This window comes from Salvelinus fontinalis, chromosome 23 (assembly GCF_029448725.1).
Source record: "Salvelinus fontinalis isolate EN_2023a chromosome 23, ASM2944872v1, whole genome shotgun sequence".
Classification (NCBI taxonomy): Eukaryota; Metazoa; Chordata; class Actinopteri; order Salmoniformes; family Salmonidae; genus Salvelinus; species Salvelinus fontinalis.
This window is the reverse complement of record NC_074687.1, coordinates 6,985,782-7,013,074: the sequence shown is the minus strand read 5'-3', so window position 1 is coordinate 7,013,074 and position 27,293 is coordinate 6,985,782. Positions and strand designations below refer to the sequence as shown.

General features: G+C 41.1%; 1 protein-coding gene across 2 annotated transcripts; it reads right to left on the bottom strand.

Moving 5' to 3' along the window:
* Positions 1-177: 177 nt before the first annotated feature.
* ankrd10b (ankyrin repeat domain 10b) lies at positions 178-25,871 on the bottom strand. Of its 2 annotated transcripts, XM_055877757.1 has the most exons (6): positions 25,464-25,867; positions 22,691-22,843; positions 20,715-20,806; positions 4,796-5,064; positions 4,043-4,165; positions 178-1,001 (listed from the first exon to the last, which is right to left on the bottom strand). In XM_055877757.1, exons 1-6 carry the CDS (start codon positions 25,659-25,661, stop codon positions 730-732), a joined length of 1,107 nt encoding a protein of 368 aa, XP_055733732.1. In that variant the 5' UTR covers positions 25,662-25,867; the 3' UTR covers positions 178-729. The 2 variants fall into 2 exon arrangements, with proteins under 2 accessions (XP_055733732.1, XP_055733734.1); XM_055877759.1 differs by lacking the exon at positions 4,043-4,165 and having other exon boundaries at positions 25,464-25,871.
* Positions 25,872-27,293: the final 1,422 nt, after the last annotated feature.

Here is a 27,293-nt window from a genome sequence, read left to right as displayed (position 1 = left end):
CCAATTTGGAAGTTCAATTTCAGTTTACTTATTGAATTAACAGATTTTCAATCTTTATACGAGCCATAAAGGATACAGGATAGTAGTTCAATATCCTATCTGTATTTCAATGTCTTGTTCCCCATCCATTAGTGCATACAGTTACATCTGACAATTAGAAGAATAATCACATCTCAATGTGCTTTTAGGTCATTTAATTTATCAGGATACAGATGAACGAGGATTACAAAACAAAACCTGCCTCATAGTTAAAAGACATTCTTCAAACAAACAAGAGTTTCAAAGGTTGAGGCATTTCATTATTCAGAAAAACCCATCTCATTTGAGACATCTCACATAACACTTTCATTTACATTCAGGCTAGTTTTGACCCGAGGATATCTGAACAAACGGATGTATAAACATTAAGTTGAAAATAAAGAGAATGCAGTATATGCCTTAACTGTAGCTTTTTCTTTAGCCACTCAAAATCAACTTTTCACATCACAAAAAGGTATCACGAAACAAGTGACTGTTTTACAGAACATTTCATACCCATAAACTAAAAAAGTAAACACTCCCCTTTAGGAGAGATGGCCCTTCCCTTTACATAAATAAACAACACAATGACCATATAAAGACGCAGCCACTCAACTGACTTCATGGTTTTAAGGCGTATGAATGCTTGCTTACATCAAGCATAAATGACAGGCAAACCGAGGGATGGCCTGACAATGGTATCCTTCCACCTTAGGAGCCGTGGTAGAGGAGCATGGTGCTGAACAGGGCATGGTTATACTGCTGATGGTTGTACTGCTGCTCTGCCTTCACCGATGTCTGGTGTTCCACCTGGCTGCCCGCGTTACCAGTGGCAACCATGTGCTCTGCTGCATCCCTGTAGACGTGGTGGGGGACGATGTCGGCAGGGGCGATGGTAGAGTCACACCCATTCAGGTGTGTTGGGGGGCAGTGCCTGTTTAAGGGGGTCCCCTCACACCCTAAACCTGCTTCTAGAGGGTCACCTGCCATTGGAAATGAGACACCTGGTCAAAATAATTTCAAATACTGTGTTTGCCAGTACGGGGCCACAACTTCATACTCAGAGATAAGCAAATATATACGAATTGATTTTGTTTTGCACAACTATTCCCCTTAGAGATGAACATTTCAGAAACTGTAAACCTGTGACTCAATCTATGCAGGAATTCAAATCGATAGGTTGCCAAATGAGTTCCAGAAAATTTTACATAATGTCGTTATCTTTCACCCTTGAACTTGATTGCATTGGGTCACATCCTGATTCACTGTACTCTTCCTGGTTATATTGACACACCAATCACTGCTCCTCCTCGGCACACTTCCCAAGTTTCTCCACCTTCCCCACTCCCATTGGTTCAGGCAGGATGAGACGATCAAAGTCCCTTATAGATGTCAACACAGATGACAACATCATAAACACCATGCTTAAGATGGTTTCAATGAGACATATTCATATAGTCCTAGAAACAAGAATTGAACATGCTGCCACCACTTGCTGTAATGGGGAATAATCCTAACAGGCTGACTGTGTCGCGTGCACGAGCATTGCAATATAAAGTCAAGAGAAGAAAAAGCCTAGGAGAGATGACTAGAAACGATTCGGTTGACCGTTTGTGTGGATTAATTGTCGGAGTGGAGGACCTTGTGCATTTCAGGTAAAATAACTCAATGTTTATATCCCAGGACAAATTAGCTAGCAACAGCAAGCTAGCTAAATAGGACACATTAGCTAGCAAGTGCAAGCTAGCTAGCTAAATTGCCATAAATGTTTAATGCTTTATGAACTGTCCCCAAATTAATGTAATTGGTTCAGTTTGTGTTGATATTTTAACCTGCGTGTTGTGATCGCGTTTGGTGTGGGTGGACAAAATACATTTATGCACGATGGCACACGCGCGCAGTTGGGTTACCGGTTTGACCCATTACCACCAACTAGGAGATGGCACGTGGGTACCTGCTTCTATAAACCAAATGAGATGGGAGAGGCAGGACTTGCAGCGCAATCTGCGTCACAATACAACTGACTTCTATTTTAGCCCTTGGCAACGCAGACGCTCGTTGGCGCGGGCGAGCAGTGTAGGTGCAATAATTGAAAAGTATAGATTTCCGAAATTATTTTGCAACGCTCACGCCGCGTAGTCAGCCTGTTAGAAACAAGACAGCACAACTGAGGGCCTGCCCAGCTATCTCAATATCACTAGAGGGCGCCAAACCTCCCAGTCATTCAGGGCACTTCAATTGAAAGATGAAATAGATTACTCCTCTGTGTTCAGACCAATGTTGAGAATCTTTCTCATGTACACAAAAAAAACAAAGCCACCATCATGTTATTCAAAGGAATGAACATTTAATGAGTTTAAAAGTATACAAAACTACTCAGCACTGAGCATCAGAAGCTCTAATAAATGCAATCTACTCGTTAACATTTGTGATTCTGTACAGACTGAATAATAGTGCAGGGCAGATTCCTTGACAGAACAATTGTCCTTCATGTATGAAGCAGATGGATGGGAGGAGGGATTTTAAGTTTGTGAACATTATATTTACGAAGGTTCCTTTTCTTTTTTTTTCTCAAACGATTTCCAGCCTTAGGAAAGAGTTGCTTCCCCTTGTTTCGTGAAAATGGTAGCACTACTAATCACACTCATTTATCATATTTCAATATTTAACTTTTGTCATTAGCGAAGTTAGCAAAGCAATAGTACATTATAATACAACAAAACAAGCCAACACTTAGAAAAACAGTCAAACTAAACCATTTTCACCACCACACAATAGGTACTAGGCTATACAGAAAAGCGTACAAAGTCCTCTCCTAGAAAATCAGAAAGAGAAGGGGCACTAGGAGTGTCTAACAGAACCAAAGTCTCCAGTCTGCTAGCTAACAGGACAGTGTCAGTTCAAATAGCACCTTGGAAATACCTAAAAGCTCACATAATATAGAAAAGCTGCATAGCGAAGGTTTATGTACTTTATATATTTATGTAAAGATATGCTTTGGCATAAGAGTTTTTGTATAAAAAAACTAAATAGCTTTATAGCTACAGGACAAGAGTTAATACAAATGTTTCTCAGAGGGGAAAATTTAACTAATAAAACAAATATGCTTCATCTCATTACACTGAGGGTAGGAACATTCTCTAGTGGCCTCTTCATTCTGACATGAGATGGACAAATTCTGTGTTTTGCCCCTTATTGGGTGGAGTGGCGTCACAATGGCACCATTAAATACAGTACTCAGTAAACACATCACTGTCTAACTCATCATCATAAAAGGGCAGAATTCTGTCATTGCATATTCATGATGCAGAGGGAAACGTCAGTGCAGCCTCAATGACTTGAAGTCTAACCTTCTCCGTAAACTGAGGCTTGTTTCAGTACATTGTTCCCACGGTGTGGGTGTTTCTACATTAAATAACTGTAATTATCATTTGACAACGTTATTACAGTTAACATTGTGCAATGTAGGGGAGGTGGAAGGATAATTGTGCAAAACAGAATTCACTCACCCTAAAAGGGGCTTTGCCAAAAACACTAGAGATTTTTTAACAAGAATTTTGTGAATCATTCAAAGCTACCAGTAAAACGAAACATAAAAAACAAATGTTTCTCTAGCGATTATGGTAGCAAGGCAATGTTTTTCATAACATGTAGGTACAATGTATACAAGTTATTTACACCCCTTTTTTTAGAACCGCAAGAGTATAACAATACCATGCCAAAAACCCAACAATACCATGCAAAAAAAAGTAATGCCATCTGTTGGAAAACATGGCCAGAGAGGGCCTGGTGGACATTCTACCAAGATACAACCACTAGGAGGGTCAACACTCTTACTCAACACACTAAGGCCTCTACAGGTAGGCGTAGGAGTTAGTGCAGCGACAGGGGATCTGCATGGAGGCCACAGTGAAGATCTCTTGCTCCTTAGCGGCTGGGGTAGATACCTCCACTCCCCCCTGGCTCACCAGGCCTGGCACCGGCGCAGACCCATTCATCCCAAACGCAAAGGGTCCTGGCCCACCTGAGCTCACTGCCGGCGGCGCTGCTGACTCCATACTCTCCTGGTGCATGCTCTCCATCAGTACCTCTCCGACACCGCAGACCAACCCATTCCCGTTCAGCATCCCCAGCGGCAGGCACTGACCTGGTGAGAGCAGTGGATGAGCGTGTTGAACTACCATCAAGAACAGGACTAGATGAGAACACGACATACAGGGCAGAATACCCTACCGTCCCAAAGAGGCAATTCCATCATGCACAGCTGCCTGGGCATAAGGGGAGACTGCCATTTAGCATGCTAGAATAATCAACCTTACTCAGTGAGTCCAAAGTCCAATTGTAGTCTTCATTCAGCAATAATCATCCACTGCCCCATTACCTGATACCCTGCTGCGTCAATCAACTTCCTGGCAACCGCTCACAATTCTACTCCAGAGTTTGCAGAAGTCCAATAAAACAAGCCATGCATTTACACATGCCAACATCAGAGGCCTGGCAAGCAGCCACGGGTAAGTCCCCTCCCATCCCCTTCTTCATTCTGCTCATTGTAACGCTGCACAACTAAGGGAACAATAATGTATTCAACCAGATTCAATAGGCCAGCACTCAAAGGTTAATCCTGGTTTTACAACAGGATTTTATGAGGTTTCGACACTTGATGCTTTATCACGTATAATTATGGAAAGCCATGAAAAACATTTATAATCTCCTCCCAGGTTTGATTAGGTTATTTTTTATAAAGTCTAAAAAATGCTAACAAATGCAAAAACCTAACCTTCAGTTCTGGCCTTCTTGATTTGATTATCTTCCATGTTATCAAACGACCTCTTTCTATTTGGTGCCCCGTTAAGGAGGCTCCGCCCTTGAATGAGAGGGTGGGAGTGGCCTCCGTTCTGGATGGCACCATTCAGACCAAAGCCATTAAGCTGGGTCAGGTTCTGGTACCGCTGCAGGTTCTGGGCATTGGATAGTATCTCGGCACACTCGCGAAACCCCTGGGCATGGGCCAGGTCAGCAGCGGACAGCCCACTAGCGTTCCTCATACTGTGCAATAAGAGAAGAGAGTGTTAGAGAAACCCACACCCTGCCATAGCCAGGGATCACACACATACACACACACTTAATCTCACATACACACACAGGTCCCTGACTGCCTCTGCTAGTCTAACATCATCTCTGAGGGAGAGATGACGACTGATCCTATTAGATCATTTTTTGCCCTTTATTTATTATAATTTAAGGTTTTGGAAATAAAATACATTTTTAAATGGCACGTAAATATGTCCACTGCAAGAGAACATGATAAACAACTGTTATACACACATTTGAATAATGCGTGAATCTCAAAACCAAAATCACTTCCACATCCCAGAAATAGTTTTGTTCAAAATGTCAAAATATTCCTTAGGTTGATTCCTGGTATCAAATGTCTGAAAGATTGAGCAGAAGAAATGTACGTCCTTGGAGATCATGGACTAGTTCAGTTCAAAGCCATCACAAAGAGGAATTTTTCGGTTTTGGATTGGTGACATCCCAAATTGGCACAGATTTCCAAAGGAAGACATTTCCTTCACATTAAAAGTTATGCAAGGTGGTGTCAATTCTTGACGTTCAGGTACAGAGATGTTGAGCAGGTTCAAAATCATGGTCAAGTTTACCTTGTGGAAAATGTATGTGCATGTATGTATATATGAATGAGAGAATTTAAGAAAAGTGCCTTTGAAACTTTAGGTCTAAAAAAGCTGAATAATGACAATCTTGACAAAGTGAGTAGAAGAGACTGGCAACACAGGATCAAAGTTCTCTTTCTAAATATGGTCAAAGTGCAGGCCACAGGACAGGCATTCAGAGGTCCTCCAACTCCTCATCGGTTAGGCACATATCAGGGGAAGCGGCCTTTTTCAGTTCATCCATGATGTCCATGTTTTGATGAGACAAAGAAAAGAAAAAAAGAGGGAAAAGACATGGAAAGGAAAAGCAAAAGAAGAAACAAACAGAATGGCAGAGTAATCTTCAAGGAACAAGAATGACCAAAGATGTCTTTCTTCCAGGATAGGAAAGTGAAAAAGAGACTCGATGAGTTGGAGCTCAGTGCCACTCACTGTTTAAGATCATTTTTTTTAAATGAAAACAGACATGTCATGGTGTCAAAGCGGCTGGCATCCAATCAGAAGGGCCCAATAAGGTTGAGAAAACACCATACCCTCCACGTTGGTATCGCAACAGACAACAACAATACCAATGGGTGATTTGGTCTCAGATTCAGGCGTGTGCATAACAGTCTGTTTAGTCATTTTCTGTTGCCGCTATAAACCTGTAATAAACATACAGTAGGACTTTATGAATGAGCAAACAGCAATGCAGTGAGCATGATTTCCATAATGCTTCTAGATATGCTATCCATAAGGCAAGGATGTCACTGGGTGGGTAACACTTCAGCGTATTAGCGTCACTCTTGCATCAGTGTTTGGGCGGCTCTGTTTGGATTTTTAAATTATTTTGTAAAAAAGGTGAAAGGGATAAGTGAGTGTCAAAGCAAATTAGTCTAAAATATAGTACTACTCTAACCTGGGTACTAAGCCAAATATAAAGCTATCAAATAGGGCCAGACCAAAAAGACCCGCTTCTAAGTAGGTCATAAACAAGTAAAGAATTGCCAGATCACTGTTCCTGTCCTGGCATGCGTTGTAGCAGACGAAAAACATTCCCTTGTAAGGATAGAGGTCTGCGCTGCCATGGAACCGGTTCAATTCATTTCCTGGAAGTGTCTAGAAAAATACTCTAAGCAAACGGAGGCCATAAGCTTGACTGTCTGGATGCCAATTGCACAAAATTTCTGCTGGCTGGCGGGAGAACAGTTCTACACTTGTTGTTTCTGAGGCTAAACACCATTGGATTCCGCGGCAAAATGATTGTGCAAGGCGAACAACCAGGTCTTTGTGAGGGGAAGAGGGTTGAAGCAGGCCTGTGTGTCAAGGAATGAACTTCTATTTGGAAATGAGAAAACGGGAACACTTGACCTTCTGTGGGCAGTGTGTGCCTCTCATAGATTCCAATGATGCACTAAGAACAAATGAAAACTGAGAAACTACCCTAGTGTTTTGTGTTGCTGTACGTGGTCGTCATCTTATGGATGTACTGTAGAAATATCAATTGTAAATATACATAAAGTGAAAGGTGCAGCAACCCAGTGACATCCAGGAAGTTATATACACACACTTCAGTTTAGATACGGTTCACTCATTCATAAACTCACTGCTTTGTTTCTCTTACACTCCCTATTACTATCTTAATGTGCAGTCAAACAAAAATACAAACAACGTGCTTGAGATCACATTTCTCTGTTGAAAAAAAAAAATAATCACATGAATAACTTGCATACATATTCCCCCCCTTCTGACCAAGTTTGAAAAAACAAAAATTAACGCTTCCAAGAGATTCTACCTTCAAGCAACAGCTGTGTTTATATAGAATGTTGTTGTGAGCATGTAGATTGACGGGTCTCACTAAGAGGAGTAACAATCATTCAGGGTGCCAGAGAATCTGAGACAACCAGTGTGGGGAACACAATGTGCACAAAGAACAAGACGCCAAGTATTCTGTTCTGGCTTCTCTGAGAAATAACCCATTTTTGTATAGGTAATCAGGTAACATTTCAACCCACCTCTGCAAGTGAATATGTTGAAGGGAGAAACAGGATATCGTTTATGATCAACCAAACTAAATGATACTATGTAGGTTATATGCAATGTGTACACATACAGTTAGAGACCCATCTTTCAGTCTATTTATATCTGAACTATGACCCAAATAATGAGGCGCTGATGAAAGAATTATCTTATTAGGAAGGAAATAGTCAGTCACTGAAAGGTCAGAGTTTAGAAATAATCCCACCAATAATCTCCCATTCTGTCCCACTTTGTTAAGGAGGAACAGTCTACAGCCTAACCCCTAACCTTCTGATCCAATCCCAGGCCTGGACCCACCCCCTGCTGTAACTAACAAAGACCAGACGTGTCATTAAAATATAGGGATTTTTTTTTTTTTTTTTTTTAAGGTAGTAACTCCACCTCCTTGAATTTGACTGATGTATTATGGATAAATGACAGACTAAAGATCCTTTTAAGTTTGTTTTATATAGAAAAATAACGAAGAGTCAAACTGCAAACGTGTTCTTGTTTACAACAATAGTATTTTTTTTAGAGCACATGGGCTGTAAGAAGAAATCATGGAAATAACATTTAATTACAATAATTTGTAACCTTTATTTAACTAGACAAGTCAGTTAAGAACAAATTCTTATTTTCAATGACGGCCTACGCTGGCCAAATCCGGACGACGCTGGACCAATAGTGTGCCGCAGTATGGGACTCCCAATCACGGCTGGATGTGATACAGCCTGGAATCAAACCAGGAACTGTAGTGACGCTTCTAGCACAGATGCAGTGCCTTAGACTGCTGCGCCACTCGGGAGCCATAATTTGCCCCTAATGTGTAATCAGATCCTGGAGTAACCGATGGGATAGCATACACCCAAAAGCTGCAGTTAGACAGGTAGCCCAATACTGATATTTTTCCCACTAATTGGTATTTTGACCAGTCAGATCAGATCTTTTCACATTGGATATTTTTCAGATCTGTTGGTCAAAAGACCAATTAGTGAAAAGAGAGATTACAATATGGCTGCCTGTGGAAACATATCCAAAGTGACAGGTTGCTCCTCAGACTACCTTACGACGTTACATTAATGAGTGACATGTAATGTGATACGTAACGCTTTACCCATTCTTTTACCTGTACTACCATAATGGCCAAGCTTTCATCACCCACACAGATCCTTTGTCAGTTATTGGGTGAAGAAAATAATGGAGCACTCAACATGTTATGAACAAACTGTAGCCCCCACCAATCTTCATTGAATATAACAGGGAACGGTCTGAAAATAAAGGAAACACTAGAGTAAATGAGGTTACAACGTATATTGTATACTAAGCATGTGTGGTTCCCGAGTTAAATAAGTAATTAACATCCCATCATGTTTAGGGTCATGTATAAAAAAGCTGGGCAGGCCCCCATAGGATGACAATGTCCCCATCCACAGGGCATGAGTGGTCACAATGGTTTGATGAGCATGAAAACCATATGCCATGGCTGTCTCAGTCAACCCAATTGAACAGATTCTGGAGCGACGCCTGAGACAGCGTTTTCCACCACCAACAAAACACCAAATGATGGAATTTCTCGTCGAAGAATGGTGTCACATCCCTCCAATAGAGTTCCAGACGCTTGTAGAATCTATTCCAAGGTGCATTGAATCTGTTCTGGCTCGTGGTGCCCAACACCTTATTAAGACACTTTATGTTGCCGTTTCCTTTATTTTGACCTGTATATGAAGTATATTAAAACATTTTCAGATAAACCACACGTTTACATAGTTTTTTCCCCTCAAATTCGATTACATTACATTCTGCATAATATGTAGAATAAATGTGACTGAAACACATGAAAGTAGTCAGAAAAAGAAGCCAACTACCAACATTTCTGGGAAACATTCTGTGATGCTCCTTTGTACACAAAGTGGTCCCCATTGCAAGGATGTCACTGTTTATCCTCTAACTACTCAGCCAACTGGCATCTACTCCTGAGGTGCTGACCTGTTGCACACTCTACAACCACTGTGATTATTATTATTTGACCCTGCTGGTCATCTATGAACGTTTGAACATCTTGGCCATGTTCTCTTCTCTCCACCCGGCACAGCCAGAAGAGGACTGGCCACCCATCATAGCCTGGTTCCTCTAAGTTTATTCCTAGATTCCTGCCGTTCTAGGGAGTTTTCCTAGCCACCGTGCATCTACAAATGCATTGCTTGCCGTTTGGGGTTTTAGGCAGGGTTTCTGTATAGCACGTTGTAACATCCGTTGAAGTAAAAATGGCTTTATAAATATATTTGATTGATTATCATTATGATGCCATGACAACGAAAAAGGAGTTGGTTATAGCATAAACAGACTGGCATCCAGTCTGAAAAACCCTCAGTGAGACTAATTGAAGTGTTGGTGATAAATGTCCATTCACAAAAGCCAATGGAGGCATTGTGAACACCCTTTTAAGTAAATTGTCACAACTTCATTAATGAACCATCAAACTGAATATCAGCTACATACATGACCTCCAGCTACTGAAATACAACTACTGAGACAGAGGGGAAATATATTTCACTGACCATTTTACTTTAATGTTTCAATTAATTATTGCACTTGAATGAGTTGGTAGACGACATTAGAATCTCAGCATTATTAGATGTATCATCAATTGGCATGTCAATAATGGCCTTTGACTCAAACCCAGTAATGGACAGTTAATCTATCCAATCGAAGCGTTATCTAATCTAAACCCTCAACTTCAGATCCTCAGCTGGAGTTCTGTCGTTTCAATTCTTAATTATGGAGATGGAGTAGTTTCTCTCTTCTTCTTGTCCCTCTCCAACTCTATCAAAATCTCCAAGCGTCTCCATAGTAACCCCTCTATTTTGGCAACACTGTGCTCAGAGTGCTGTTAAAGCTTGATAACAATGTTGTATTTCCCTTCACAGGATCCGCGCCCCACTGTAGAGGCTCTATTTTAGTTACTCTTTCTGCATGTGTTGTCTGGTCTTTAAATAGGTCAATAAGCAATAGGAAATATCCCAGTCTCCTGTGAATTATATCTGGAGACAGGTCCCAAAAACATTGTTCCTGCACAATAAAAGGCATGTTTGGATGCAGTTAGCCTATGTTCTTTTTCATGTACTGATTAAATACTACATGGCAAGATTTTTTTTTACATTTTGACTCAAACATCTACAGTAATCCATTAATAAACTATGGCTAGTAAGTCAAGAGGACAATGTATTTTGTGCATTTGAATCAGATCTCACGTCCCTGAATATGGTAAAGGTGCCTTGAATTAAGACGGAATGTCCAATAAAAACACTTAGTTAAGTGGGTTTTTAATCCTGCAGTTTTCTTTTTGTTGCTTTCAGCTATGATTATTTTTCTGTCCCTGGTGTAACGCATCACATACCTCAGCAGGGGAGCCTATCGAATGACATGTCAGAGTTGGCATGGACAACAACAGGCTAATTGCTGTCTTGCTCAGGGAAAATCCTTTAGATAAGGGAGGCCTTGCATTTCCCCTCTTCCCCCCCCTGACTTCTAGCCCTCTACATTCCATCTCCAAACCTCTCACCACATCCCAGCACCTCTGCTCCCATTTGGTTCCTCTAGTGCAGCGGTTCCCAACATTTTCCATTACAGGGACAACCAAATCACCATCAAAAGCTTGAGGACCAACATTCGTAGAGTCGCATAATTTTTTCAACATAACATTTAGTGAATTTTAGCAATCAATGTAATTATTAATTTGCATTGTGAAAAGTAATGTAAAATTGCTTAGAATACCACTAATACCCCCAACTGTTAAAATATGGAAGATATTTATTTAATTGCAGAAAACCTGCTGTACACCTCTGCAGACCGCAGGTTGGAAACCAGTGCTCTAGTGACAAAGTAATCAATCCACTTAATGTTTTGCTTTGCTGAAAAGTTTGAAGAATCTATGGTTCAGGTCAGGGAGAGAGGGGGAAATTAAGGCCATCCTTATTTTAACCTCAACACACCCCATAATGATATCTACAATAATAAACAATCATAATGTCCTGTCAGTGAGACCCGTCATCTGTGTGTGAAATGCTGAAGAATGATACAGTACCTTGAAGAATCAGCCTGTTGGATTTGAAATGATCATGTCCGAATCTGAACAGTAAGGAAGCGTTAATTTCTCTTTTTAAATGCCTGGTATGCTTTGCTTTTGAGTTCTGAGCACACAGCCACTGTCTTCTGTTGCTAGCCTAACACCTTCAAGAGAGATCCTAAAATCATGCTGACCTGTGACTGATTAAAGCTCACTACTCAAATGGGTCCTACGGTTAGTTTACAAACAGAAACAAATAAATACAGGAACAGGTAATATTAAGCAAAGCATGCAGGTCTAAACATGTCTAAAGAAATTTACTTTTTAAAAATATTCATAAATTTCCTAGCATTAAAACCAATCACCGCAAGAAATACCTCAACAGTTTGCCAGTGTGTAGATAGGAAGCGATAGTGAGAACACTCAATGCCACAACAGTACGGCTATCCCAGGGAACGGGGCAGACTCTGCAGTGTCTATTCTCCCCCTTTTCTAGGATTACTTGAAAAAATCAAGTCATTTCGAATTCAATGGCTGCAAAACATTGAGACGTGGAGGTTTCTGAGTCTTATTTGTTAACAGTACAAAAGAAGAAGAGATCATAAAATTTTTCTGGAGTATTTCTTTCTTAATGCCACTTTCATAAGGGAAAAGGTGACAGAAGATCAGATAATCAAAACAGATCTTATGGTATCATAGGGTTAATACTGAAGGTGACATTCAAAAACAGAACAGTTTCTCTTCTACGCAGCAGAAATAGTATAGGCCCTATAAAAGGTATAATATGACAGTTATTCAGAACCATTATGACAGAATTGTTAGCATTATACAGTTAAATAGTTCAGGCACTGTTTGACCCTAGAGCCTGTGCTACTCTGGACTATTCTCTATCCACTACCCTACCCGAAGTGATTTATCAACTACCTATGCTGAGCTTTCCCCCTAGAGGAGCTCATTGTAAAATCCTGAATGTGCTTGAGGCTCATGACAAGAAATCCAAAAAGGAGAACGCAAAAGTGAAATAAAATATTGACGTGTTAAGCATCAAAACGATCTATGCATGTTATTAGGTATTCGAGGTTGACTGAACGTTTGTCAATTTTAATGGATGACTATTTGAGTGAAACAAACTAATATAAATTTATATTAAGCATATATTTATACATTTTAATAAACTAGAATGTTTGTCCTGAAATTCCCTGAACAGAATGCTGCCGCCACTTGCTGCTTTTCTGCATGTATTGATGAAGATCTCAGATCGATGATACCAAGAGATTAGGTAAATTATCCAATGTCATCTGGAAAAAGGGCAGTAGTGTGTTAACGGGGAAATAAAAGACCTGAATCAAAAACGATAGAACACAACCAAGTCTGCAGGCTGAGATGTTTGCGCCGGATGATTCAAGATGATCAGGGCACAAGAAAAGCACGTGTCCAGAATAACGGGCTACGGTTTTAATACACTGCCACTATCGAACCCCCCCAAAAAATTAGGTCATAGTCTTGCTATGTTGAACTTGAGTCTTGAAATGCAGAAAACACTATGCTAGATGGTTATAACTCTTCATTATGATAATCATGTTTCAGGCTAGTTGAGATGGTTCAGGAACAAACCCACAAACAAGGACACATTCCATGGCTTCAGAAAATGTCCATGCTCTGCATATTTGGGTCTATCTTAAAGAAAAGTCATTTTAGCTGCTCTTCATGTTGTGGTTTGAGAAGCTGAATAGGCTTGGCCGCTGAAGTAAATAGTGTAGCCCAATGCAGCGGTATTGGTCAGTTAAATGGTAAGTCAGACTGGAAGGAGGGGGGGAGCAGACAAGAGCTCAAATCAGATGGAAGCGAGAAATCTCCCTCATTTTTTCTGGTTCGTAGACTGCAATCACATTGGTGTCTATGGGAAAACCACCCATTAAGTAGACCAAAAATGTGAGAAGAAAATTAAATGGTAAACTGCCTGAGTTGGACATCTTCATTTATTCACCATCTTCGCTCAAAATGTCCAAGGAGAAGGTCAATCTAAGGTCAGGTGAAAGTCACAGCAAAGATCAGGAGGGGTTCCTCTTGAAAGGCGAGAAGCAGGAAGGGGAAAGAGTACTGGAGCAAAGTGGCAAAGCAGAAAAAGCACAGCGCAACAGCAGCAACTTCTGTGATTGGTCAAGGTTCTCTTCTCTTCTGTGATTTGTCAAATGTCCTCTTCAGAAGTGAGAGAGAGAGCTCTGTTCATGAGATGCAGAGAGTAGTATGGTACAATAAATATCTATTAACAATTTGTGTAGCAGCAGCAGCAGCAATGTAGCTATATCCCCAAATGGGGACAAGTTTGACCAAGGAATATCAGATCAAATCCCTATTTGATTAAGAACAAAAAGGAAGTTATAGTATTAGTTCACACATATTAGTTCTAATTCTTTTGATATACTTTTAAAGACGGAGATGTATTTGGCTCAACGACTGAATGCGTCACAGTGAAAGGAAAAGGGATGGAAATGGTTGGGTGCATTTGAAAGTTCAAAATGTAATGTACTATTCAATATCATGATAAATGTATAGTTAGCAACATTAAGAAAATGCTATATTTATGCATATGATTCAATTAGGATGTTCAATTATATTTGCCGCCTGTCAAAATAAATCTGTTTACATGCGGCTTAATCTTACAAAAATAAACTATTTCCTTTGTCAGCTAATTAATTAGTTAATTTAAATTAAAAAGCTCCCCCCAAACAAACATTAATCTGGCTGGTGTAGACATAACTTCCAAAATTCAAAGGAAGCAGTTGTGTAAACCTGGCACCAGTCTGTGTGGGAATGTCTGCGTGCAACTGAGAGCTACGTTTACAGTAGAATTAGAGCTGGCGGGTGAACGGTAGGCCCAATAACGGCCTAATGTTGTTTGTAGAAGTTATTTAAAGCTAAATGCATTTATTTAGCATTGCCATTTATAGTAAATTTAATTTTTTAAAGGGCTTTAGTAATGTTCCATTTCAAACTAATACGCACATTTTATTTAGTCTGCATGCTTCAATGGGTCAATAGCACTAAAAAGGGTAAACATTACTATTAGACTAGCGCATCGACGCCCTGTCTCATCTACAGCAGGTGGACATTGCCATCCATCTGATCAAGTTCAAATGAAGTGTTCAGTATTCTCTGATGATTCACAACATAAGCGAGAGCGCTTGCATACTCGACATGGCCAAAAGTATGTGGACAAGTGCTCACCCCCCTTTGCTGCTATAACAGCCTCCACTCTTCTGGGAAGGCTTTCCACTAGATGTTGGAACATTGCTGCAGGTCTTGCTTCCATTCAGCCACAAGAGCATTAGTGAGGTCATGCACAGATGTTGGGCAATTAGACCTGGCTTGCAATCGGCTTTCAAATTCATTCCAAATGTGTTCGATGGGGTTGAGGTCAGGGCTCTGTGCAGGCCAGTCAAGTTCTTCCACACCGATCGACAAACCATTTCTGTATGGACTTTCGCTTCGTGCACGGAGGCATTGTCATGCTGAAACAAGAAATGGCCTTTCCAAAACGGTTGCCTCAAAGTTGTAAGCACAGAATCGTCTACAATGAAGATTTCCCTTCACAGGCTTCCTGAGTGGCGCAGAGGTGCAGTGCTTGACGCAGTGCTTGACGCATCACTACAGCCACGGGTTCGATCCCAGGCTTTGTCACAGCTGAATGTGACTGGGAGAGCCATGAGCGCGCGCACAATTGGCCCAGCATCATTAGGGGAGGGTTTGGCCAGCTGGGATATCCTTGTCCCATCACGATCTAGTGAGTCCTTGTGGCGGGCCGGGCACCTGCAAGCTGCAAGTGTGTCCTCCGGCACATTGGTGTGGCTGGCTTCCGGGTTAAACTAACAGTGTGTCAAGAAGCAGCGCGGCTTGGCAGGGTTGTGTTTCGGAGGACGCATGGCCCTCGACCTTCGCCTCTCCAGAGTCCGTAGGGAGTTGCAGCAATGGGACAAGACTAACCACCAATTGGCTATCACAAAATTGGGGAGAAACGGGGTAAAAGTACAACAAAAATGTACAAAAAAAGTAAGATTTCCCTTCAACACAACTAACCATGAAAAACAGCCCCAGATCATTATTCCTCCTCCAAACTTTACAGTTGGCACTATGCATTCAGGCAGGTAGTGTTCTCCTGGCATCCACCAAACCCAGATTAATCCGTTGGACTGTCAGATGGTGAAGCGTGATTCATCACTCCAGAGAACACGTTTCCCCTGCTCCAGAGTAATGGTGGCGAGCTTTACACCACTCCAGCAGACGCTTGGCATTGCGCATGGCGATCTTAGGCTTGTGTGCGGCCGTGGAAACCGTTATTGTGCTGACATTGCTTATAGAGGCAGTTTGGAACTCGTAGTGTTGCTGCAACCGAGCACAGATGATTTTTACATACGCTTCAGCACTCGGCAGTCCTGTGAGCTTGTGTGGCCTACCACTTGCTCCTAGATATTTCCACTTCACAATAACAGCACTTACAGTTGACCGGGGCAGCTCTAGCAGGGCATAAATTTGACAAACTGACTTGTTGAAAAGGTGGCAGCCTATGATGGTGCCATGTTGAAAGTCACTGAGCTCCTCCATACGAGCCATTCTACTGCCAATGTCTGTCTATGGAGAGTGCATGGCGGTGTACTCAATTTTATACACCTGTCAGCAACGGGTTTGGCTGAAATAGCCGAAACCACTCATTTGAAGGGGTGTCCACATACATGGCCAAAATTATATTTTTTGCTCTTAATAGCATCGATACGCTAGATTTACTCAAACTATAGCTATCTTTAACACAGGAGGAAAACTAAGGCTATAGCCTGAGCCATACATATAAATCAATGGTTTCCATTTCAGTTTTATCAGCTCCATCTCTGGGAACTGAGCAGATGTGGAAGTAACCACAGAGCACAGGAGAAAATGGCTCCATCCAAACCCTGCGGAGATTAGTATTTTTACAACCTCTATAGTTTGTCTTTCAAAAGCCAAAATAAAAGCTGGTTTCATGTGGATTAGCCTACATTTTACAACCAGTTTGCTATTGGTTAAACCCTTGGGCCCTTTGAAGCACCATAGGTCAATGGAAGCATGCAGGGGACAAAACTACTGCTTGGTACTAACGAGACACGAGGCTAACATTAATATATATTTAAGGTTGTGATTCATTTTATTTTCACCTATAATTTCTAAGGTCATTTTCTAGACGGGGCAATATTTTTGAATTTGAGAATGTATTGTGAACAAAAAAAGAATCTAATGCCATGAGCCTCCTGTCTAGTTTGCTTTCTCTGTTACTATAGAATGCTGGGCCATCAGAAACAGAACATGAGCTACAGCTGTCAAAGAAAACATGGTGACATCAAACAGTAACTCAAAACAGCTGTACAGTAGCATTTCTAGGACCTTTAGGGAAAAACAGTCATAAACAACTTTCAAAATAGTTCAGTAGCTGGCGACCAAATGCACATTTCATCAGAAGAATGAACATAATGTAGATGTCCCCCCCCCCCCCCAACACCAGTGATTTTAAATGAAATACCAAGTTTTATTTTAGTTTTCTACCTGGGTTAACTATTACTATAACAATATTGGCTACATTGTTGGCATTCGGGTTTGTGTGTCGTTCACAAAGACAAGCAAAACTATAGGCTCATTTAAGTGATACGTTTGGTTAGGTCGCAACTCTCTACTTGATGAGAATTATAAGAGTTGTCAGAATGCCTGCCAGAAACTAAAGTACACTTCACCTCAATGCAGTATGGCATAACTCACTGCATGTCAGCTTAAATAAGGAGTAGAGTAGCTTATGACCCCCTGTAATAAGAGACGTTACATTTCACTAGTTCAGGGATGTAGACCTCAAGCGCTGCACTGTCCTGCTGCTTTCTGTTTCTCCCTGGCAATACATGTAGTTTAGTTTCTTCCTAATCAGAAAGGTTCTAGTAACAGAATATATCGTAAACCCAGGCAGTGTTAAAATAAACACATGGCATATAAACTCACTGGTAGTTTCTGGTGTGTGTTCGGGGTATGAATGACGGACAGCTGAAAATGTATACCGGTTGTCCCACAGATGAGACGGAAGAGGATTTAAAAACAACTATTTCTTACTCAAATTCCCTTGACAGAATTAAACTATGAATGTTTGTGTGCAATTTGTCCTCGAGACAGAAAAACATAAATCAATTAAAAATATATTTTTAATCATTTAGCAACTCATTCAAAATCTGCTGTGAAATAATTAGATCCCTGTCAAACAGACCATCTCTGCTGGCTGCTGTCAACAATGCGTCTTGTCCATGCAAACAGATGTGTTCTTGTCAAGATTTTAAAACTACTCATTAAGTAGGATTCTAGTATCTCCGTCTACCTAAACACGATGGTACTTGGTCATACAATGAGGAACATCCTAAAACTGTTGGAAGCGCCATATTTGCAGGGCATGGTAGTGGCCTTTACTAAATACATGTACTAACTTTTCACTATCTGTGTGTGACTAGTATAAATAACATCAATCAATTCAGTTTGCCTCAGGCAGCATCTAACCTACAGAATAATTGACAGCAGAACAAATGCAGGCCTATATTAAAAATCCATCCGTTTTAAAAGGACAAAAAAAAAAATCTCCCTCAGACTGTCCATTTTACATCCGTCATCTGTGGGACACTGCAGGTATAGTCTACCCTCCCTATGAGATTAATCTCTGTTGACGTTTGGTGAGGCACTTTTTGTTTCAGACTACATAATCAACCCATTTACTTGTAAGGAGATAAAGTAGCTGGCACTGAGAACGTTAAGGAGCACATCCACAGTATGGCGAGCAGAGCCTCTCCTGTATCCTTTCTAATCACGTCAAACAGACCTTTTAAGTCTTGCAAGTTGAGTGAGTATGTAAGCTTTACGTCATACTGCAATTCCTCAGGTATATCAAATAGCACTCAACCAAAAGACAACAAACAGGACTGGCTGGTTTTATGTTTCTGAAAGTGTCCATTTAGAAGTCAGAGTCTCTGGAAAACATACTGAGGGCGTGAGGGATTAACAACTGTTGGTGTCAACAATAACTCTTTCTTTTGTGGTTCCTTCTAGAGTTAAACAAACCTAAAATACTGCTGAACCACAAAAACACGTGTCTAGGGTGAGGTGTGCATGTGTGTAGTTCACATCAGTTAAACCACTCACCAGCTACCTGGAACCTTGGGCACCGGAGCTGACTGGCTGGTGTAGTTCCACTACCATCTGAGTGTTTGCCAAATCACCAAACAAGCTTTTATAAAATGGCAACAGCTTCCATCTTTGGTTCAGATCATGGCAGCCAATGCACAGCATATCATTTTCTTCTCCATTACAAGGTTGGGAATTTCTCCTATTTATTTAAAATTTGAACTTATCTACTGACATTTTGAAAAAGGCAAGAACAGAGGGCATTTAAGACAATTCATACTAATTCAGTATGTCTCTCTTTGCTCTCTGTCCATCTCTCTCTATCTGCATGCATCATGACAAGCCCTTTTGTAGTGATGGGAGACTATGGCTGGCTACCTCCAGATAATAGTAACAACTTCCTCGCAACTATGTCTTCATTTATTTCCAATGGTGAGAAAGGACTGGATAGGTGACAAGTTCGTTATGTGGTGTTTCTGCCACATTGCCTAATTTTTAACCGTTCCAATCCTTTCACATCGTTTGGGTCAAAGAAAATAAGACGAGGAGTGAGGGCAGAAACTCATTAAGGGATGATGGGTTTTCAGTGTCACCTCCAAGCAAGTAAAAAGGATGTTTTGTTCAGATTTACGAGGATTTACCCTTTCCCCTCTCTGCGTTCATTCAACGAGGAAATGTGCATTTGGTCAGCCGCTACAACTATAGAAATACACTTACCAAATCAACATGTGAACAAAGAAGACAATGCTCTCAATTATACAAATCATAATATACAGTTTAAACATCCAAATAACATTTTCAATATGGTAAAGCTCACGGGTCACATTTGCAGGAGAACTCCATCAAAACTTGTTTTCCCTGTAAAGACACAGCTCCATGTTCAGATAGTGACTAGTCCTGAAGAGCGAGGTTCTCTCAGACCAGTTTAAGAATAGGGTCTCAAACACCTGACTAGGTCGTGGAAAGGGACTGGGTATGCATGCTTTTGTTTCAACCCTGAGTGCACACACTCAGTGCACCTAATCATGCAACAAACAGAATACCATGATTAGTTGAGTCAGGTGTGACTACAGGTCTGGAACAAAAGCTTGCACCACCAGTAATAGTTAGAATCCCTTGGTGTAGGTAGTGTTGTGAATTCAGATGGCCCAAACAGAGGCACAGCCAAGGAGAGTGGAGCAACATGATAGAATTCAGGTTGAAGTTAACAGGAATCTTTTATTGTTTCTTCATTTATCTGGAAATGTGTATCCCTCCAATGAAATTAATGAATGAATGGTTCTGCTGTCCTTGTCTGGTTCCTACAGTAACAGGACTTACACTGAGGTGGACATCTCAGCAACACAACTTTTCATAGCCGCAATTCCTGAGTAACTACTGACTAAGGACATAACTCATGAAATGACCTTGTAACAAAGTGTAAGTACAGGCAGCTATAGCGCTTACCATTGTTAAAGTTTTGAACATAAAATATAAAAAGTTAAACATGGTATATCTCTGCATGCAGTTACTAGCTTGTTACAGGGTAACTGCACAGGTTATTCCACTGGTTGTGCCCGTGTTGTAATTCTACTTCCTTATCAGTCTAGAGAACCCAAGACCCATATAAAAAAAATACAGACCCATTTCCACAGTTTGAACATGGAGCACAGTGTCAACCGTACAAGAAAGTACAGGTTGCTTGAGTTTTGATGGAGTCCTCCTGTAAACGTTGTAGATATGGGAGATGTTGGATGTTACAGTGAGTGGAAGACCGAGCACACAGGGGGTGCAGTAGCTCGACTTACTCAGCTTTCGCCCCCTGAATCAGGAGAGCGTTGACACAGTCCAGACTGCCTGCACGGGCAGCCTTATGGATAGGAGTCTCACCAACATAGTCCTGAGAGAGAGACAGGAGATACACAGACAGAAATAAACATGTTACACCGTATTTACACAAACTGAATGAGTTGCTCACATTGGTTTCTAGTGCGGCAATAATATGCAGCCGGTTAATTAGCCTCACTCCCCTCTCCCAAACCAGGGTAGAGTGCTCCAGGGGCAGAGCCTGAACTCTTCACCCCAGCTACACAGCGGGCCACAGGCTGAGAGAAAGAGAGGGGGAGGGAGGAAGGTGGTAGAGAGGGAGGGCGGTGGCAAGGTAGTAAGAGCATTTTTCAAAATAGATCCCTCCTTCAGGAGAGAGAAAGTGAGAGAGGTGCTGAAGGAGGAGGCAGACACAGAATTTTTCAAAACAAAATCCCTCCTTCATCCAGAGCCATATTTGTCCACACCCAGAGAATGTAGGATGACTCTATTAAAACCACACAAGGGAGGGAGGGGTTAAAGGGCCAATGCAGCTGTTTTTATCTCAATATCAAATCATTTCTGGGGAAAAATGTAAAAGGAGCTTACTGTGAATTATTAAAATAAAAATTAAATTATATATATATATATATATATATATATATTATATAATGGTCACAGAAACAAAAATAGCTTCTTAGCATAGAGCAATTTTCAAGCAAGAAATTTTGCTAGGACTGTCCGGTGAGGAGTGTGGAAATAAAACACAGGAATATCACCTTTTTGACCGCATTAGGCCTTTAAAAGAGGGTGATGTGTTTAATGCAGGGGAAACTGGATGGCTAATTTTCAAATGTGTTGGATCAGGAACATTTTAAAATGTAGGCTGTAACAGTGATGTGTTACAGCAAGCCAAGAGGAGATGCAGCTAAAAGTTATGTAATCGTGACCTACTAATCTGATTTCTCTGAGCGGTGCAGTGAAGCGTCAGAGATGGTCAGTGAAGTGTGTGTACACAAGACAGGAGCAGAAACGAAAGAGCATGACAGAAGAACACACACATTCTCACACGATGACGTCAAGTCTAAATGCAAACCCTATTGGCTTTTCACATGTAGATAAGCGTACGTGCACACATGCACACCAACTAGTAGCCTGGGGCTCAGACAGGCTTTTCAGTCTTTAATCCAACAACATGAGGGCAGAAGCAGGCTGTCTGGGGCTCTTCAAACACAGCGTTGAACAGGTATTAAGGACTCAATAACGACGATAGCCACAAAACAGAATCTCTTGCAAGTGCCTTGGTATTTTTCCTCTCAACTGTCACATTGAATTTACTTATGTGTAACAGGCACTAGTCCAGAGGGGTCAAGGGTCAGGTCGAGTGGCACAAAGCCAGGATGATCCCTCTGATAGGATCAGTCTGAGCTCAGCCTCACTCTCTCACACCTGTCATTTTCACTAGGTCTGCCCCCCTTTCCTCTAGGTACGGACATGCGTCAGGGTTTCCGTTAGGAAAACGTGGTGCAGGACATTTGACCAGCAACATTTTAATTTAATGGACCGATATGCATTGGGTTTTTTCTTGCGCTGTCTGACAGATTTTCCAAAGGCTCTGCATCTGTATGCTGTACATGTGTGATAAATAAGATACATAACGAATATACTGTGTACACACACCAATTTAATTCCACTAAAGTATGCTAATTGACATATACCAATTAGCATGACCAGTCAAATGCATTTCCATCAACTGAAATCAACTAAAATCAATGAATAGGCTAAAAAACATTTTACAATGGGATTTCTTCTCCCAGACAATTGGCCGCAAGCATTTTATTTAATCGGCTTTTCTATTAAATAAAGATTGGACAAAAGCCGGCTATTACCTGTTAACGAAAACCCTGCTGTGTGTGCGTGCACATAGACGTGTGCGTTTTGGTAAGTGTGTGTGTGTGTCCATCCATGTGCACTGTACCTGTCTGTTGATGTCAGCACCAGCTTGCAGCAGCCACAGCAGGCACTCTGGGTGGCCCCCAAATGCAGCGATGTGAGTGGGCGTCTGAGCAAACCTCGTGGTCACCGAGTTGACCCCACAGCCCACCTGCACCAGACGCATCACACACTCCAACTGAGAGAGAGAAATTAATTTTATTACTAAATACCAATACAGTGGATTGAAAATACTCTGCTGTGTCTGTCCTGCCTTGATGAGGTAATCCACAGTCCTTCAAGCAAAACATTATAGTGTAACAATAAATCTAAAGACAAAGGCCTACAGTATGACTACTTCCTGTAATCAAATCACACCCTAGGGTTATTTTTACAGACGGTACAATCACACCCAGTTAAGCACCACCAGAGTAATATAATAACGCATCAATTCTAACTAGCCTAGATGAGGTTTCCCAAATTCAGTCCTGGGACCCCCCCTGGGTGCACGTTTTGTTTTTCCCCTAGGACTACGCAGCGGATAAAAATCAACCACTGAGCAAAGGCAAAGTTTAGGTTGGTAAGCTAGTTGGTAAGTTAACTGGCTAGACTAAAAAATTTGAGCTGACATGGGCTTATTGAGGTACTGTCAGTGACTGACATAAGAGAAAGTACTGATGCACAACCACATTTTGAAATTGCACCTTGTTTATTCTACTATTCTAACTTTCAACAGTAAGTTTAGACCCTACTGAGTTTCTAAACACACAGATACACATATACAGTACCAGTCCAAAGTTTGGACACACATACCCATTCAAGGGTTTTTCTATATTTTTTTATATTTTCTACATTGTAGAATAATAGTGAAGACATCACAACTATGAAATAACGCATATGGAATCATGTAGTAACCAAAAAAAGTGTTAAATCAAAATATCTTTTATATATGTTAGATTCTTCATTAACAACTGTTCGGGGGTGACTGCGTGAAATCGGGCCTTCGTGGTCTAATTGCTGAAAAGAAACCACTACTAAAGGACACCAATAAGAAGAAGAGACTTGCTTTGGCCAAGAAACAAGAGCAATGGACATTAGACTGGTGAAAATCTGTCCTTTGGTCTGCTATACCAGCATGGCTACCACAGCATTCTGCAGCGATACGCCATCCCATCTGCTTTGCGCTTAGTGGGACTATAATTTGTTTTTCAACAGGACAATGACCCAACACACCTCCAGGCTGTGTAAAGGCTATTTGACCAAGAAGGAGAGTGATGAGTGCTGCATCAGATGACCTGGCCTCCACAATCACCCGAACTCAACCCAATTGAGATGGTTTGGGATGAGTTGGACAGCAGAGTGAAGGAAAAGCAGCCAACAAGTGCTCAGCATGTGTGGGATTTAAACTCCTTCAAGACTGTTGGAAAATCATTCCAGGTGAAGCTGGTTGAGAGAATGCCAAGAATGTGCAAAGCTGTCAAGGCAAAGGGTGGCTACTTTGAAGAATCTCAAATATATTTAGAATTGTTTAACACTGTTGGTTACCACAAGATTCCATATGCATTATTTCATAGTTTTGATGTCTTCACTATTATTCTACAAAGTAGAAAATATTTTTTTTAACTAAGAAAAACCCTTGAGTAGGTGTTCAAACTTTTGATAGATAGATCTACACACACACACTATTGGATCCGAGGGCATTCCAAAAGGGGGCCCACAGGCCGACGATTACGCATCCCTGCCCCATGCAAATACAAACTCAAGGCAGACCCTCAGATTGGCTTGAACAAATGTGTTTTCCTCCAGCAGTGCTGTAGCAGTGTCTGATGTAGCAGGACATTTAACACAGCGGTGTAACCTGGAAGTTGGCCATGCTCAATATAGTGTGTATATAGTGTTGGTGTGAGTTCCTCTTTTATGATCAACACAAGACAACTGCTTCTCACAAACACAAAATGCCTTGTGGTCAGTCATTAAGTGAGGCAGACCATGCCTGTGCTATTTTTAAAACCCTGCTGTTTCATCTAAACATCCATCCTTCCCATCCGGATACAGTAACTCAGAGTGAATCATGTTCACTCAGGAGCACAGAGGAGGCGACAGAGTCAATGGCTGATTGGATTTTAGAACCTATGCCTGGGGCTGAGATAGGCACACATCACTAACCAAGCAGGGACATGGACAGGGGGTGCTGTTCTCTGTTTGTTTGACATAGATACTACAATTTATACAGTGTCGCTATTGTTGTTGTACTTTACTCTGCTCTCTCAAAATGCATTAGTATTTAGTCAGTGATGAGGCTGATTTAAAACCATGCACACCTCGTCCTTCAGTTGACTTGTTTACAATGTGTATGTAAACACTTCCGCATGGGAAGGATCCCCACGTGTTTATAAACGGCCTTTTTGGCGCGTTGCAGGTTATTGGTTCCCACCGCAACCAATAAACAATCGAGCCCGCCACAGATATAACAAATATTTGCGGTCGACGGCTGAAAGATATTCAATGATTGCTTGATGAGAGTCTAGTCAGTCAGGCCATTACATTCTTCTGAGCTGGAGGCACAAGTCTGTTCATTTTCAACAGTCCCAATGTCAAATTTCACATCACACTAGCCTATAGAGAAAGAGCAGCCTACAAAGTACATGTTTCTAACCATTTCCTGGCAACAATTAATCCAAATTATGGTACGTTACCTAGCGTTAGCTAGCTACGTGAATATGTATCATTCAGTGTCAGCCTGTATACTGAAAGTGGCTGGAGGCCTTGCCTCTTTTCTCTATAATTTCATTGTAAAAAAATATATATATATATTGTACCTTTCCGAAATGAGCAGCCCAATGTATTGGTGTCCAGCCGTAGAAAGAGTCCTCCACTGCTAGGTCCGCCGGGTTTGAGGTACACTGAAGAAGCGAGCACAACGCACCGATATCTCCATCCCTGCACGCCCGGTGGAGTGGGAAGCGAACGTTCAGAACCTCCTCACTTGAGAATCCCGACTCGATGCCCACCGACATTATCAAACGAATATAAAACACAATTTTTGCGAGAAAATAACAAGAAATGCCGTCGTCTGTTTCCAAATTTTGTGATTGTGGTAATGTTTCGTTAAGTGCCTTTTCGTGAAGGCACACGCCAACCTGCCTGCTTGCTGCTGCTAACAATGAACACACAAATGGACAGCGATGACGTTCCAACCAACGCACTCAGAAATGAATCTTCTTGAGGCGAGCTGCAAATTCAGGAATGGAGTTTTGTACGCACGACCCGCCACTAAATTCACGCCTCTGATGCATTGCGATGCATTTACGAAAGTTATAGCTAGCAACAGCAAGAGTGACTGACACCATCATAAGTAACGTTAGGGGCTTTCATGTGGAACTGTCCACAACGTTGCTTATTGGCCTACTTTCACTGATCATTTTTAACAAACTTCTGTTCAATAATTGTCCTACTATTAATTGTTTTCCAACCACATCTGAATTTACTTTATGATGAAAAGCAAGGACAGTAGTGCAGAGTGATTTTGTCATACACAAATTCATAGAATTGAAATAATACAAAATTCAACTGATGCATAAACGTATTAGACATTGGTGTGATGTACTGCCACATTGTAAACCGTTTATATATTTATTTTTTTACAAAAATAGGCAACCCCTTTTGGGTTGTTTAGTTATTTATATATATTATTATTATTTTGTACAATTAGTAATTATAACATCTCGCGTGAGTAAAACAACTCTACTTAGGCCAATGAGTGCACCCACCTGATGAAGGGGGATAGTTTAGCATTTAAAAGTGTTCTTCTATTTAGTCTGGATAAAGAGCTTTAATCTTCATGATAACAATTAGCCAAAATGGCTGTATGTAGTTTAATGCATTGGTGGATGTGGTGGACAATTTAGGTGTACCCTACTTGTGGCCTGGCTATATCGGCCTATCTGCAAAAACTTAAAGTGAGTGATGTGCATGGTTTATGCATAAATACATGTAACACTTACTGCTAAGAAAAACGTTTATCCCGCTTACTATTACTGTAATTTAGCCCCGCCTACTACTCTGTCTTGTTGTGGAGGAAGTAGTAGGCTACTGTGTCTCCACTGGGGTGTAGGTCCTCTTCCCCATATCTGGGGGTCGCTACTAGCTTCCAAGTCAAAATTAAAGCTAAACCCCACCTTTTTCTAAAATTACCTTCTTTAAATTTGATTTCAAATCTTAACCACAACCACATTGCTAACCGTATGCCTAACCTTCAATGAAGACCAAAATGTTTACGATATAGACCATTTTGATTGTGTGGCTTTGGAATCTAGTGGAAACCGTATCTAGGGGTTGTATGCACATTGCCACCCTGTGGTCGATGGTCTAATTGCTACATGTTTTACAGAGCGCAGAACACAAGCGCGAGGAAACTACTTTGCTTACAATGCCTGAATTGCTACGAAACATATATATTTGGTGTCATTCGTTTGGCTATGTGCACAAACGTGATTTCAGAATTTGGTACATCACCTACTTTTGTGATATCAGACTGCCGTTTAGATATTTAAAGGTAAATGTATCAGTAATGTATACCGTGTTACATCATGGGGAAATACGCGATACTAATATAATCTCATAAACAAAATTAATCGCATTTGCACCGC